Source organism: Ascidiella aspersa, chromosome 2, assembly GCF_963924565.1.
Source record: "Ascidiella aspersa chromosome 2, kaAscAspe10.2, whole genome shotgun sequence".
Classification (NCBI taxonomy): domain Eukaryota; kingdom Metazoa; phylum Chordata; class Ascidiacea; order Phlebobranchia; family Ascidiidae; genus Ascidiella; species Ascidiella aspersa.
Window position 1 is genome coordinate 20,175,837 of NC_139448.1, and position 17,171 is coordinate 20,193,007.

The following is a 17,171-nucleotide window of genomic DNA, read 5'->3' on the forward strand; positions in this document are numbered from 1 at the left end:
CTACACACGTCTTCGGCAGAACATGGTATATGGCACCCCACTCACTGTTCTGGGAGATTTACTGGGTGTAAAATCTGCCCCAAACTCAGCGCCTTGCACTTATTTAGAGGCAGTACGTCACTTCAAGCTAACAACCATGTCACGAAATACGGTTCAACGGGCATCCGTGCCTGCAACATTACTAAATGCCGATTACGTATTTATTCTTAAAGGAGACGCATCACTCCCCTTACTACACCATACACAGGCCCGTTGTAGTGTTAGAACGAGGGAACAAAACATATACGATAAAGCTTGGAGGTAGAGAGGAATGCATCTCTGTAGAACGACTCAAGCCAGCTCATGTGGACGATCCCCAGTCCATCAAAGTAGCAACGCCACCGCGTCGTGGAAGGCTGCCAGCGCGTAATGCATCAGTAACGTAGACGCATACGCACACACGTCCGATATTAAGCTTAAATCGCTTTTGTAGGCGTTTGGACGCGTTTCGCAACACGAATTTAGCCTCATAACGTTCTGCGCATAGATCGGCCGCATACAACGAACGTTATAGTAGTTTTATTATTTCTTCTGATTAAGCATAGTCTTTACGAGGCCTAGCAGAGAACTTCTGTTTAGTGGGGATACAATTTTGGACATAACGGTGTCACTATTCGGCAAAAGTGTCACCATTTTAGTTGGCAGGACGTAGAGTACCTACAGACTTGTTTTCTGAATAATTTCAATATGCTAAGAAGTTACAAAAAGATATGCTAAGAAGTTACAAAAAGGCGCACCTTTGTAACATTTCTATGTAACTAATCCATAAAGCATTTCTTTAAAATGTTGTTTTGTAAGGTAACTTGACCACTACAAAAGACGTTGTTATGTGTGATTTGTTAACCACGCTTAAAAGTATTTTCTGAAGGAAAGTTTTATCTTATAACATCTATAAGCTACACGAATTACGTAAACATGAACAACAGTGAATAAGCAGGAGAATAACAAAAAGTACACACAAAATAGAAAATTCACTTGAAGCGTAATGCAAAACTTTAAGTTTTAGCTACCACTCAAGTAAATTAACAAAGAGCTATGGGAAGTCATCAGAAAGCGAACATTTTGACATTGTGATTGGTTAGATTAAAAATCGAATCCCGAATAATCGACATCTAACAGAACTGTTATGCGGAGAAAGAAATAAAACAATTTCAATTCACAAGAATAAAAAACAATATTTCCTTTTCATATTTCACGGAGGAAAATGCAGAGGCAACATTGCGTCAAACACGTGATCGGCGTGAACTGATATCTCTAGTTTGTCGTCTAACCAGCTGTAAACCTTTGGTAATTGCGCCTGAAAGGAAAATGAGGTTTCGATAATTTTCATACCTTTAAGTATACTATAGTCACATGCCCAAGTGTATATCAGATCAAAGCACCAGTATATAGCTGATAAAGGGTCTGCGAAGGGTATATATTCGAAAAAAATTCGATTCTGGCGAAAAAGCTAACTTTTTCGTTTCTTACCGAATTTTGTAGAATCAACAGGTAATCTAGAATATTAGGTTTCGTGTCTAGAATAACAAATCTAAAATATCGAATCCTAAAAATTATAAGTGTTTGCCTTCTATTTTTTAGTGGTGGCTCACTGTATTGTTTTGCCACCGCTACAGGCCTTGATCCAAACTTGCGACTCACGTATGTACATTTACAAAAACCGTTTTGAGATTTTTAAATTGTCATAAACCATAAAATTTTAAATAGATTAAGTTTTGATTTACATTCAATGAAGTTTTAACCGTATTATATCTTCTTTAGGGCAATATTCGCGAGACGGCAGAAGTAACCGCACAGAGCTGGTTTATTTCGCTACGACAGTGCTCCGCAACCGCGACGTTCCCGGAGGCGGCAGGAGTATAAATATACTGCAATCATTTTTAAACTCTACATTCTAAACCAAGGTGGAAAGGGAGACTATATGTATATTAGCATTTTTCGTTTGCTAAAATTAAAATTGGCTGCTGCTCCGAATAAAAATTAGCCAAAAAACTACACAATTGTCTGGTCATTTTTCGAATATGGTTTTCGAAAATAATTTCCAGGACTTTGGTCGGGAACACACAATAGGACATACAAAGCAACATATCTAAAGCACAATATCTACAGTACCATTTAATAGCAAAATAACGCCTGAAACTGTAAGGAGAGTGTATGGGACGATCGGGGGTCATCGGTCTGCCATCGGATGTTTTGGTGTCGACGTTTAGGCGCTCTAAATTGGACGCCGTTGTTTTGGCATTGGGTTGTTTGCCCCTGTTTGGGGTTAGTGTTGGGTAATGTGTGGGTTAGAAATTAATTTGGGGTTGGAATAATAGGGGATTTAGGGGTGGGGGGTTGGGGTTAGGTAAAAGGTTGTATAGGTCTTCTTATTAACGGTTTAGACTTATTCCGATTTAGATGTTATTACGACTATTAGGTATTAGCCCTATTTAGTCTTATTTCGAACTGTGTTTTATTCCGACGTTAATGTTGTTTTAATTTCGTTCTTATGACTGAAGACCGTAGAACTGCGAAATAGGAATATAAAATATTGCAAAACGTCAAATTTTTTCTCTGGGCAACCTATAGCATATTTGTTTTTTTGTCTATTTGTCGACCGCCGAATTTTTTAAGCTCTGTTGGTGTGTCGCAATTGAAAGAAAGCTGCGAAGCATTGCGTTAGGATAAGCTCGAACTCGTTTTGCTTCAGATAGTTGTTTATCTCCAATTTGGAAAAATGTTTTGAACAATATTTATTACGCATTTTTTCGGTGGTGATTTGCAATTATCCCATTCCATATTTTGATAATATGCTAGGTTTATGCTATTTTGTTTCCATTTTTTACCTTATATTGCAACTAAACAGTTAACACAGCAATTTTATAAAATCATCAGGGTCTAGTTTATATTGAACATTGCGCAACCTATAAGCTGTGGGGCCCAAATATGTGTATTCGGATTAGACTGCACGGCCAAACGCATTCTCGTCGACGAGAGAGTACTTATAAACAAATTAATTATTTAAGTGTTCATTAGTAAGTATTGACCAATGAGGGGATTTCGTGTACCGTGTAGTTTCAAAAAAGCTCACCCACTTACGTCAAGGAAATGCTCATTTCACAGGCACGGCAGTTGCTAGGGTAAGATATTCAAGAAATTTCGAAACATATAAAACAAAATTATTGCTGTTATTCGTGGTATATTTGCAGGTAAAAAGCTTGACAAATTGACTGTGCGATTAAAACACTTCACTTGAATGGATTATAAAACTGCTCGACGGAGTATTTCTGTCGCCGTTACAAAACTGAAGTCTGTCGCAGGCCACAGATATTCGCTCTGAGAGTCAAGGTTGAACACCCCTGATTTAGACGATTGAAAGCAGCAACACCCAAACACACTGATAATAATAATTGATTCCGAAATGTAACATAATAACTACTAACTAAGGTAGCAAAATATCTAACTCAAAAGCAAACTATCGTCCATATAAGGGTTCATGCAAATTTGTTTTTTAAATATTTGTTCTTTAATTTTAGGTTAAAGTTAAACCCTACGTCACAGTACTTGTGTCATATGTGCCTTATAATAAAACTTAAAATACGCGGACGAAAAGTAACCTTTGTGTGCATTATAATTTATTAAAACAATCAATCTCACCATGTCATTTGTCGATATCTCGTCCAATTCTTGTATGATTTTTCTAGCCAATTCCTCCGTAATTAGAACCTGTAACCAGGAACCTCGCGCCGCATACGGATTGCGCTCACTTACGAATGCACCATCGACGCCTGTCAGTATATATTTATCAATTAAAATTGCGGCATTGCGTAATGCAAGATAACACTAAGCAAAACTATTTAATCAAAAAGTGGCAAAGTTTCTAAGACCAAAGTTTTCAACACTAAATTTCAGTAAACACATTTAGTAACAGTTATTAAACAAACAAATTACATAAACTGTTGCTACCAGGTAGAATATTAATGAAAAAACAGTTCCTCAGGTAATTATATTTGTCTGCAGCTATGATTTGAGTACCTCACAAAACTCAAGTCCGCTGGTAAGTGGACTGTTCCAAACTCACCAAATTTTGTTCAAGTGATGATACAGTTAAAAAAAGATGATGGTATCGATGTCGTGCCACGTTTTACTAGACAAGTGGAATTGGCGATCGCGTCATCTAGAATTTTGGCCGACTACAGCCTCAACAAGGATGCCACGGTCCCCGGTTATGTTTTGGCTGGCTTCGAGATTGTTTAGAACAGTTCTTTTAAACCTTTAGGGCAGGGGTTCCCAACCTGTGGACCAGGGCCCCCTAGGGGGCCATGAGACTTTTTCAAGGGGGCCATGAAAAAAATTGAAAAATAATATTTTTTTTAGATTATTATCTACTCCACTATAACAAAAAAAATAAAATTTAATGAACTCTTGAAGCTGCAAGAAGAGACGGCAACCCGATTGAGCTTTGGGAAAGATAGTTTGACCACATTTTTGGCAAAACAAAACCATTCATACCCTATAAGCTTAATGGAATGGTCATGTCATTGTTGTTGCCTTTCCTATCAACATATCGTTGTGATTGTGGGTTTTCAACAATGTTACTTCTGCATTTGTCAGAGCCAAAACAAGCATTGTCAGAGCCAAAAACAAGCATCACATTAACTGAATATGTAATAACTATTTAATTCACTATCATGTTTATTGTGTGTTGTATTTATATAATTTTATCATTTTAACTGTCGGTTACTGTATATTCAAAAGGTTAAAAAAATAGGGGGGCCATTGATTTTTTTAAAATTTTCAAAGGGGCCACGGTGTAAAAAGGTTGGGAACCCCTGCTTTAGGGGAAACAATACCACTAAACTCATGGTACATCGATGGTTCCCCAGTCTCTGTGGTGGTAGCGGACATAGCAATGAAAGCTGTGAAGGAAAAAGCCCTAACAACATTTTCCCACCCAAGATTCTGGCGGCGTAATGTTGATCGTCATTGCTAAAATACAGGTGTAGCTATTCCTGCAACATTTGAAAGACGCGCAGCGATATATTTGACTTTCCCTGGAATTCAACAGGCAAACTGCCTTTCATTCTTAGATATTCAAGTCACAAGGACCAATGACGGTGCTTTGTGCTCGTAAGTTTACAACAAGAAAACAACTATACCGGCATCTAAGGGAAATCAAACTTTCATCACTCCATTTACCAAAAGAGAGATATCGTGCGTCCACTTGAAGACTAGGCGGACGCTTATGTTCTAACAGCGTTGAAGCGCGAGGGGGACTAGCAAAGGTAAACAAGCATTGAAGTCCAACGGTTACACTAACTGGATCAACGGTTACCCCAATTGGATGCTCTACAATGGACCTTGTTCTAAGCAGGTCAGGTTTTTGAAAAAAGATGGTTTTGTTATGCTACCTTATCCTGAAACAAACCGATGTGTTACGGACCTTACGGTGTATGTTGGGAACTTCGTTTGAGCGGTTGGGTGACCAACGAGGCGTTGTGTATTCAATCCCCTGTGCCGATTGTCAGTTTGTGTATATCGGGTAGAGTTAGACTGAAAGGTTATTTAAGAATCGCTGAAAAGCACACCAAAGGGATAATAGCACGAGCCTCACAACAGGAAAATATTATTTGTGGAATATTCACTACAAGGGTAACAACATGGACATCAAAACAGACGTGATGCTCTCAGCGTGCTACAGGAACCTGTTCAAGGACTAGAGGGTACAGTGTTTTAGTCGGGTTGTTGCGCGCGTTTTTTCTTTTTTTTAGGCCCTTCATGGTTTGCAATACTACGAGCGTTCGACGTCATTCACTCTGAAGAATGCGGCTTAAAGAGGTCGCCGAAACGTTGAATAAGAAATATAACTACCAGAGAAGCTGTTTTTTTAATCAAAATATTTCAAATCAAAATATTCTGTGTTTCAACGTAGAGGAAAACATTTTAACAACCAACATGTAAAACATCCTTCTACCTGTTGCAACAAGAGTGATAGCTGTATCACCGCTCACGCTTTTAAAGGTAAAGTGACGACCGTGAAGCACCCTTCCCTTACATGCGAGCGACAACAAAGACCCCGCTTCAGGGTTAAACTTCAAGTGAACCGCATTCAGGTTTCTAGTGTACACAACGTCGTTCCCGCCGTCGGCTTCGTTCTTGTTTCCCGATCTTAAGCGATGTAAGCGTCGGTTAATCGTTGCCTAGACTAAATAGGATATTGACTAGTTTTTAGACATTATATTATTGCATAAAACTTGAAATAATAAATATTGCAGAGTAGCCTGCTCATAGCCAATGGCCATATAAAGTATTTTTCGTGTTTTTCTCTGGGAAAGGTTTTCTCTGGGAAAGGAGAATTCGATGCGCGGTACAAAGCAAAGAACGTGCATATTGTCCATTAGCGAAGGCGCTGGTCTTTCTCTAAGTGGGTTTCTTTCTACTGGGTTAATGTAAAAAGCAACCCCGCAATGTAATTGTCATCTTACTAGATAAAATCCATATTGTCAGAGGACGACCGGGCCAAGCTTGTAATAGTTTGCAAAACTCTTATCCTAAATTACTTTAGAAAGCAAAATAGATAAAAATGCTATATATTTCGCATCTCATCCAGTATTAGGCAGTGAGGGCTACGTCATTACAAAAAATGTTATGCCTTTTGATCATAACCGACGACTTATATTTTTTCTAACAGTTGGGCTTTGCGTTTAAAAGGTCTGAAGTTTTGACGTAATGTAAGCCTTAAAACTATTTTTAAATTAAGTCGCAATTGAGAAATATATTTAGTACAAACAAAAACGATATAAAAATAATAAATTATAACATAACGCCAAAAACACTATTTTTATATACTCCTGACCCAGCCAACAATATTGGATTATAGGAGGCAACGGGCCCACGGCTAACAGCATTATAGGGACGATGTTTTTTTCAATGATGTTTTCCAATGACCGCGAAAGGCAAAACAGAACGGATAATATATTTCTTACTTTACCAAACGCGAAGCGTCACATAATGTAACTAATCAGATATACTATTATAACATTGTTTACAATTTTTTTTTCGCTTTATGGGGCACTTGCCCCACTCTGGAATTTCAAAATGCGATTATCATTATTGTTTATAATTATATTACTTCATATTTAGTAACTCAGTTGTACTAAGTTACTAATGGAAATAGAATAATATTTTTTGGGGGGGTCGAGTTAGGTGCAGCAAAATGTTCCTCGCTGTTCACTGTCTGCGCAAATATCCGATGCAAAGGCATTTTTTTAACTGAAGCACATTCTCTAAGACTTAAGCTGGTCTAACTGTGGCTGTCGTGCGGGTTTCAAAGTCGCCATTTATATGTTGTGATAGTTATCGCAAAATTATATTTATAAGCATATTCTAAGACCACGTGTTTAGTATGTAATTGACGCAAATGATTTTCACTCATCTTCGTTTAGTATTGCAGGTGGCGAGAGACGTGCTTGTAATTTAGCGACTAGTTCCGTACATGGAAAAAAGTAAAAATATGATTCTATTAAAATGAATCACATATATTTCACGGTTTTAGTTCAGTTTTTCGCCTAAAGTTAACGATTGTACACTAAGCGGTTTCGCAGGAGTGTCGACGACGCACGTGTTCGCTTAGCGTTCAAAGGCTCGCTTACGCTGGACGTTAATTGGCTCCTTTTGATTAGTTTTTTTTCCTATGTAAGACGTCATTATTATCACTATTTTATGACGCGGCCCTTGTACAATTTTAAACAGTGCAGGCCTGAACAAAGAGGTGTGTGACAGGTTGCGCAATGGAGAATGCATTTCTTTCTGAAACGACATATATTGGTCAGTGTGGTCACCATTTTCTTTCGTTTTTAACTTCTTCGAAACGATTTTCCTTAGTGTATAAATGACCAACTATTCTCTTTAAACCCATAAGCGACAAGCGCAACGATTTTTCTCAATTTAGGCTTGCTCCCACTCACTATTTCGACGAGCAGATAAGGACAACGCACAAAAAAAAAATTCAAAATATATACTCCCTACTATGTGTAAATATGCTTACATTGAAGAATCATCAGAACATAAGGAAGGTAGGACCTGACATTTGGAACGTCCTAAGCCCTGTAGAAAGGCATCCTTTATTTGTTTCGAAACTGTAAAAAAAAGCAACATCAATAAGGGCGATTTATTAATGTATTTAATCACAATTGCTCACTAACGTTTTTCTGTGAACACGAAAATATATCTCTTTATAAACGTGTAAAATTGCTTACTGCAGTTCGTTTGTGCGCAGGAGTGAAAAGTTAGACACGTGGTTACAAAAAATCAGTAAAATTTAGTCTTATTGTGCCTAAAACGAAAGATCTGACCATAAAATAGTTAAAACGAACAACTGTGTATATTAAGATACTTAATTACAAAGGTGAATTACATATTTTAATGCACTTTTGCATTTCAACAAAAAAAACATATGCAAACATTATTTAAAAAGATTCGACTTAGGTATACTTAAATAGCTCTAGGATTAGTCTTTATTTCCTTCCAATTTTTGACCCCCTTTTTTTAATATCCCATAATCACAATCAACACTAAATTACAGGCCATGCTTTCTGATCATTCTGCTAATTTAGACTAATTCTGAAAAGCGATTGCCTTGGTGCAAACCTTGTTTGCCTAAAAGTTAAAATGTTTGTCAATTTAAATTACACAAATGTATTTTTTTTTACATGCAATTTTGTATGCGCCTTTGACACAAATTAGCTATGTATTTAAATTTAATTTAAGTTAGTTGTATAAAAATGTTATTTTCTATATTTTAAAGTTGATATGTCACACCCCAAACAAAAGCATGAAATCCATCCATTGGTGTGCTGTAACAAGTGGGGCATGGGGGAGGGGGGGGGGGTGTTACATGTCTGCGGGTGCCAATAAAAAAAATTGGGTGACAATGACTAAAAACTAATCCAAGGCACAAAACATAACAAAATTCTCCAAATTACCAAGGTACACCTTAAGCAACTAGTGTATATCACTAATATACAAAACATTTCATACATTTACAAAGTCATACAACACATTTCATATTTCATACCTCAATCGGGACTAATTTTTTGGGGTGGATGACAATCAAGCAAAACAATTGTAAAAAGTGAGGCAAAATTGCTTTACAGAAATTTTCTTGAGACACCAAAACAACAATTTTAATTATAATTGGTAATCACACAAATATTTATAAACCTTTTTACACAACAAACCTTCTTCAGATAAAACTGGTGGTTGGTGTGATTCATTAAATGCATTGTATAATGGGGAATTAGTTGAATCTTCCCATGTGCATTTAGCACTAACACCACTCAAGTTCGAGCCACTTGTCTGAATTCCTATTTCAACCCTTTCCTGTTACGTAAAGAATATTTTTTATAATGAAACACAAATCCTTAACCTCAATACTACATGAAATGCTGTTTGATTTGTACTGGTAATTTAATATTCGTCTGTATTTTGATGTTGGTTGATTCCTAAACTACGGAATATTAAAGCTCATCCCTTATATCCAGAGACACTGGTTGTTTTTTTCTAATTCAATTGTTAATGGTTTGCACTTCTTTTTAATTTAAGTAGAATCACATAACAAGGTAGATGTTTAGAAGCCTAAAAAATTATATTTAACTGTAATACCCTGTAAAATACAATACACACCTGAAGAGAAGGATCAAGATCAAATATTGTTTCCCCTCTGCGCATGTCTGTAACCAGCCATGGTCCCCCAGATCTGTGTGTAAAAATGTTACAAAAGATTTAAGGAGATAATAACCTGTATAAGTACAAAATATTAAACGGTGTAATAATTATTGTGTCATTGTAACTACAAAAGTACAGTCATACATGGTACTATTACCCTAATTTTGTATAAACTATACTAAAACAAACAACAACAAAACATACACTGGCAAAATTTTTAGTAGTTCTATTACACCAGGTCCATTCCATTGTTGGGCTGCTTTTAATTCTTCAGTGCAGACACCAACCACCTAGCACAAATTGATAATATAAACTAACAATATTATAAAACCAATAGTACATGATAAAAAAGTAAATATAAAAATGAAATGCGTAAAACTATTATTAAAGTTTGATCATATTTAGGTAAATAGCTTTGTTTGTATGTAGAAAGATCTTAAAACTGTTTATTTATTAAAACAGATAAAACATAAAATCATTTCTTAAAATCTTACAGAAATATACATATTACGCCTATAAGGCATCATCAGTTTCTGTACAAAAAACAAACATGTAAAAATGTAGAAAACTGTGTTTTATGTAGAAAGCTGTGTTTTATCTTTATTTTATATAGACCTTCAGTCATATAACATTGATTTGTTATCAGGAGATACAATAAAGGTTGTTTTGGAGATATATCTGTTTTAACAGAACTTTTTAAAGGGTCAACTATGCCTATTAAACCTAGTTTGGATTTTTAGTTTAAAAAAAATGTTTTCATGGAGGTTTTCATTTCTTTTAGATCATGTTATATACTTTTCAAAATAGTTTCATATGAAGGCATTGTCAGGATAAGTTTAATCAAGTTGTATAACCTTAATTTAAATTAATCTTAAACCTAAACTATATTTTTTGTCTGTTTTAATTACGGCAATGCGAAATATTGTCATGCCTAAAGCAAAATTTAATCCAGTTGTAATATGTTTGTGTCTTGTGTTAGGCAAATCTATTCAGCCAAGGCGCTATGCATACTATGGCTTGTTGCGCTGTGTGTAAGAAAAGCAGACATGTGCACCCACATGATGTACTTTCGTAACACCCTAATGTATTTGTTAGTGTCACAAAATTTTGCAGCTTTGGCGCAACTCTTGCATCACTATATTCCTTGTGAATTGCCTAAACACTGCAAGGTGTAAACATTTGATAGATGAATACAGCATTTAACTTGGGGAAAGAGACCAAAAATATAAAGAATTTGACAAAATGCTTGTCACCAGAAGGCTGCTAAGATTCTGCCAGCCTGGCAAGTAAACTGGGAGCGCTTAAGTACTCCTATTTGACCTAAAAAAACATATGCAATAGACACAATTGTAGTTAAATAGACAAAATACAAGTATGACATTGACCGTAGCGGATTTAAGGACAACAGGCCATGCTCCTCCACCTTAAATATTTTTTGTCGATTTTTACTACGTAAATGTAAAAAGTTTTTCCGCTTAATGACAAAACATTTGCGCCCTTGGCGGAACTCTTAAATAAATATTTTCCAAGTTAATTAATAAAATATTTTAATTCATAGATGATTATTGCTAAATTATTCCTTTGTTTAACCTAAACTTGACAAGGTTTATATACCTCTTGAGGATCGCAAAAAAAACCCAAAGGGTCACAAATGTTTTGGCAAGATTCTGCCAGCCTGGGCACATATTGTCATAATTAAAAATTCAAATTGGACAAAATACATCCCACCCTTCCTTTGCCTCCTATCCTAGTCTAAACTATAATTTATTATAGGTTTAAGCAGAAGGTAGATTTAATTACATATCTGGGGTGTCACACTTTACATCACTCATATTCTGGCATTTATCACAACAATTTGCAAAACAAATGGTATTTTAAAAAATAAAATTGTTTTTTATAACATTTTATAATATTTATTTTTGTGACTGGTCTACAAGTTACTTTAAAAACAAAGTTGCATAGCTAAGCAATACAAACCTGAATAAAAGAAACAAAACCAGATGGCGTGGTGATCATTGGAAGTTGTGGATCATCAGTCATTAGCATATGCTGCAACCGTGAGTCACTGTTATCAAGGGGTGCATGCCAGGATACATGGTCCCCACTGTACAGTGCATTTTCTACAAAAATATATTGTTAATACGGTTAAATTATTTTAACAAAGTTGTAAAAAAGTAAGTCAAGTAAACTTATAAATTGCAGTGAAGTAATATGAAATTCAAACAAATGTAAAAAATTTAAAAAGTTTATTTTGTGTATAGCGTATACTAAGAAAAAAATTCAACCTTTATTTACTTATACAAATGTTTAAATAGGTTTACTTTACAATTGCAAAACTAGACAAATTAAAAGCTTTTATTTGTACTGGTAATTTAAGTGACCTGACTGAAAAACATAGCGTGCTAGTGCCTGAAGCAATTCAGCTGGCCAGGTTGGTGGTCCAATTTCTTCAGGTTCCTTCTTAAGCCTCATAGTTAACTCAAACCCAAATCCACTTGGACAGTCACTGTTTGCTGTCCTAAATTAAATGCAGTATGGTCTAATCATTTAAAAGGAATGAAAACACATATACTACAAACTGTTTAAATAACTTTGAAACAAAATTAATTACTCACGGATGAACCCTTCCATCTCCATGAAGATCAGAAAATCCAAAAGTAATATAGTGCCAATGTTCAGGAATGCCCAACTCTGCATTGCCTTTATTTCTATACATTGAAACATAATCCAGGGGATCAGGGCCACCAAGCCTGAAATTGAACCCTGGCTTTAATATCTTTTTATTTACTTTTAATAGCATAGCATCACATGTACTAAAACTTTCTAACCATTTAGGATTGAAAGCGATAACAACACACACATCAAAAATGAAAAACAAGTTTAAAGAAAATACAAAAAACATATACTTAAATAAAATAAAATAAGTATACAGTATAACACCTTGCACAGTCCCCATAAACCTTCTTATTTAAAATGTAATTTGAATTAAACAAAATTAATTAAAAATATGTTGATTACCAATATTTAATCACTGCTGTGACTTGAAGAGGGTTTTGTTGGTTTGGGTAAATCTTTCGACATGCTTGATAAATAGCACTTAAACCAGGTGGAGGATTTGGTACCATGTTTGACAAAGTATTTGAGAGTCTTGGTGGCTTGGAACTCCTTGAGGCCAATATTTCTGCCATATGTTAAGTACAACAACTTGAATGTTGTAGTACTCTATTGATCAATTTGTTTAGCATATTGAACAAATATCTGAAAGAGATGAACAAAGCAAATATTATTATCAGAATATCAGTTAACCTTTCAGAAATAAATTCAAACTGTAAATAGTTATAATATTTTTAAACGAATAAAACATTTGATTTTTCCACATGTTTGAATTACTGAGTACTAAAAAACTAGTAAGGATAAAACTAATAAGGGACTCACCATTTTATTTTACTTATTAGCTTTGGATAAACTACATATAACAATTAAAATTATAAATGCGACAAACTATTAGAGTACACCAACATCTGTTGATTTTTTTAATTGGCAACTACAGAAGTTTACCGCTAAAAAATTATTTTCATTTTTAAAATGCACCTTGGAAACAAACGATGTAGAGCTGTTTGCTGCCACCCGCTTCAAGCTAAACACCGCTGAGTCCGCTCAGCATGTAGTAAGCCAGAGGACCACCCATGATGCGTGGACCGCAGAAGAAAGACTCTTGTTATGCGTCGATTCGCACGAAACGTGGGCTCAGTTACAAATAAACCAAAGCGAGGATCGAGCGGCGCGCTGACAAGTTTGTTTACTTTTGGCAGCCAGCTCAACGCGAGTAACACATAAACCAGTCTCGCGGACTTCACGCTCCATTCGTTTTGTCAAAATGCAGATGAGAAAAACCGTAGGCCTACGCCGATTGGCAAAAATACTTAATATTATGTCTATCGCCTAAATGTTACACTAAAGACTTCCAAGCAAATAATCACATGCAGTAAAGTTCTTCGAGGAACGACACTTGAAGTGTTTGACCTAAAACATAGTTTAAAATAATTTTTTAATGTTGTTTTACAATAAAGTACTGTGACGCCTTTGGACTGCCTTATCAAGAATCCCTAGCCTAAGCGACGTAGCATAGTTAGTTTGGCATCAGCGCCAAATATCACGAGAATGTGGTAATTTCCGAGAAGGTCATGTTCTGGGCCTATCTCTGCAAAATCAAGATAATGTGGGTATTGACCACAATAAAAGAGTATTTATTGCAAATCAACAAACGACAAACAGTATTTACAGTTACTTGCAATATACGTACAATAATTTACCTCCGTAACGTACGCGATCTGACTCCAGAGGTGAACAGTGAGAGTCCAGTTTTTTTTTAAGGTGTTTTGGGGGACCACTTAAACAGACACAACGAAACGAAGAAACGAACGCGATAGAAAAAGGCTAGATCCGTGTTTCTCAAAGTTTTTTTCATATTTCTCCCAGAGTCAAACACTCTTAATTCCTCCCAAAAAAATCCAAAAAAGAAATACTGCCAAAATTTCACATTATATGGATGTAAAATATGCAAGGTGCGACAAACTTATATGCAATAGGTATATATTTGGTGATTAGAAGGATTAGCCTACCAAAATAAAACATTAGTCCAAATCGGTACTGTCCGGTTTTGCTAAATTTTCTGTTCAACTTAAAAAGATTGCGTTATTTTGGCCATTTAGGCCCTATTCCGATGAATTTAGGTCTTATTCAGACGATTTTGATCTTATGCTGTACTGGATATTACTGCGTATTTGGCTGTATTATGTCGTTGGTTTTATTAACTATAATGTTACACATTTTTCTGCTTTAAGTATTGTTGCTTTTTAGGTCTTATTGTGTGTTCCCCTTTACTTTTACGTATTTATAAAATTATACCCATGCTAAAACTAACAAACTGTATAAAAAAGACACCTGGTGCTAGTGAACTTTACTTACACTGTGACGAAACAATAGATATTGTAAATCAAACAGAATATATTATGATGTAGGTTAACACAGTCAAAACAGCATTATCGTCTTCACATATATATAGACTACTTTAAGTCTTATAGTAAGTAGATTAGACGCTCCCATTTAAACTTTGTGCAATTAGTTGTATGTGTTAAATATCAAATAATAAAATGTTGGCCATTTTCATCCACCTTTCCTCCCCAATTCCTCCCTGGAACAAATTTCCTCCCAAAAATTTAAAATCCCCCCCGAAGGGATCTAAGTGGCTCCCTTTGAGAACCACTGGGCTAGATAAATAAAATTATTAGTCAGATAACGAAGATTGGTCAGGGTGGCATTGAAATACAGCGAATTGAACGGAATTTCGGACTACATTTATCCGAACTTTGCCGAGATCCAGGCAGTTACTTTTTTCTCAAAAAATCATCCTCTATTACGTCAGACCGGAAGTAAGTGACGACATTGTGGTCTATTTGTGCGTGTGGCGCCACCCAGTGTAAAGTGAATGCTCGTTGCGACAGAGTTACAGACATGAGTTGAGTTAGCTCTTTCAAGCATGGCTTCCTAACAACGAAATAAGCATGATTGATTGTATGTTCTAAAACTTAGGTAGGAAAATACATTTCGTCAGGAAAAAACTATGCCCGGCATGTTTGAAACAAATATGAAGTTTTGCATGCCACTTTGCCAAACGAAACGGACTTGTAAGAAACAAATAAAATAAGCAATAGATTTGATTGTATCAATATGCTGGGCCTGACTAACTTGTCATCCTCAGCAGTTCCATTTGGATAATGATTCATGTGTATTAATTTCAATTAAAAGTGAATTTGGATTCTAAGTAGAGATGAAATAGGTCTATCCGGCGTTGCACAGGTTAAATAGAAATATATTTACCAGTTTAATTCTAAAAGCAATTAATTACACGAAAAATAACAACGATAATGTCTATACCGGCATTTTTTCTGGTCAAACAAAATGAAACAATCCATCATGCTGTGTTCTTTATCATTATTGCATATTATGCTGTAATATGTCAAACTGCTAGCCTCATGTTATAATATAGCCTATGATTATTAAAAATAAATGCGGTAATCAGCACATAACCAAAAAGTTATTTTACGGATAGCGTAAGATGTTCGCCAGAAGCAAATATAATGCAAAAAATATTTTTTTCAAATGGCATAACATTTTACTTAATATGTATAAACGTTTGCACTACGTGTCACTAAATAGAAGTTTTAAACCATGTGATGAGTTTTTATGCTTCACGCGGTAATTAAAAGGCGTTAGGCCTACACCAGTGGTCGGCAAACTGTGGGCCGCAGAGCCATTTTTAGTGTGCTGCGAGTTACTTTTGAATAGTTTAGTGTCATCATGTAGTTGTGGGCCGCGTGATAGCCGTATACATTTATTGCACTGTATTTTACAATGTGATGTGGCTAAGAATTATTTTGTCTTAGCGTGGTTCAGGCCCGCATGTCAAATGTGGCCCTGAGAGTGACTGTCAAACAATATTTTTCGCCACTTTAATTATATGTAAACGCAAAATTTTAGGTGCTTCGCGCGTCTATTTCTTTATATTTTGCGTTCTTTTACAGGTTTTATATTTAAATCTATTCAGCCCAAAAGCGATATTGTATGATTTCTTGCGTCGTGTGACTCAACGGTGCAGTCCAATTTCTGCTAAATTATACTACTAAATTCCGTTATATACGAGCAACATTTGAATTCTTTTATGTGCCATATGCGTCACGTATCCTTTTAAGTTTTGCTAATTTAAACCAATAAACCCATTTTTTTCGCGATAAGCGTAATAAAACTGGCATTGAGCTTTTCGTTCGAACAGTTATAACGTAACTTTAAGACGTCATTCTAATGCTTCCAACTTAAAAAATATATTCTAGATCCGCCACTGTTTTCGTAGGGATTTTACGTAGTGGACCTTCAGTAGCTCTGAAAAGAGTATTTTGGGCCACGATAAAAAAAGTTTGCCGACCACTAGCAATCTAGCATACATTGTAAAAAACAAAGGCGCTGGTCGTTCATATTCTGTTTGACGGTATGTGTGTTTGATATTGTTTAACCTAAGGCTTTCCCACAATCAGAGAAACACCTTCTAGCCTGTGTGAAAGCGACATTAATGGAATGGCGTGTTTAATTAGCTAAATTATCTACGTGGTTCTAAATATATAATTCTTTGTCATCGTAAATTTTCATTAATTTTTGCATTTGGTTAAAACAGTGTAAAAAATGAAAAATTAACATATAACCTAAAAACATTTGTGTTTTGTGTCTGCAATAGATTACTAAAGGAAAGACGCGAACGCGTTGTGACCATTTAACCACTAATATGCACGTGCCTTGCGTTTGCTGAGTCCGCATGTTACAGCCGATGATTTAAAAAAAAATTGTCGTTATAACATCAAACCAAATTGCAA

At 35.5% G+C, this 17,171-nt stretch overlaps 1 protein-coding gene across 2 annotated transcripts; it reads right to left on the reverse strand.

Annotated features, from left to right (window-relative positions):
* Nucleotides 1-586: 586 nt before the first annotated feature.
* LOC146164259 (suppressor of fused homolog) lies at nucleotides 587-14,041 on the reverse strand. Of its 2 annotated transcripts, none has more exons than XM_083381191.1 (12): nucleotides 13,339-14,041; nucleotides 12,766-13,005; nucleotides 12,363-12,497; nucleotides 12,129-12,265; nucleotides 11,725-11,867; nucleotides 9,952-10,037; nucleotides 9,706-9,778; nucleotides 9,261-9,402; nucleotides 8,069-8,159; nucleotides 5,996-6,189; nucleotides 3,679-3,809; nucleotides 587-1,336 (listed from the first exon to the last, which is right to left on the reverse strand). In XM_083381191.1, the coding sequence occupies exons 2-12, from the start codon at nucleotides 12,933-12,935 to the stop codon at nucleotides 1,232-1,234; spliced, it is 1,407 nt and encodes a 468-aa protein (XP_083237317.1). In that variant the 5' UTR covers nucleotides 12,936-13,005; nucleotides 13,339-14,041; the 3' UTR covers nucleotides 587-1,231. The 2 variants fall into 2 exon arrangements, with proteins under 2 accessions (XP_083237317.1, XP_083237318.1); XM_083381192.1 differs by lacking the exon at nucleotides 13,339-14,041 and adding an exon at nucleotides 13,183-13,272.
* Nucleotides 14,042-17,171: the final 3,130 nt, after the last annotated feature.

What these genes read in the sequence shown, in the direction of transcription:
- LOC146164259 (XM_083381191.1), bottom strand. Translation starts at nt 12,935, where the DNA reads ATGGCAGAAATATTGGCCTCAAGGAGTTCCAAGCCACCAAGACTCTCA. An exon ending in ACGCTATGTTTTTCAGTCAG is followed by an intron (nt 11,868 to 12,128) that starts GTCACTTAAATT and finishes ATATTTTTGTAG; the next exon opens with AAAATGCACTGTACAGTGGG. An exon ending in TATCACTCTTGTTGCAACAG is followed by an intron (nt 3,810 to 5,995) that starts GTAGAAGGATGT and finishes ATATACTGACAG; the next exon opens with GCGTCGATGGTGCATTCGTA.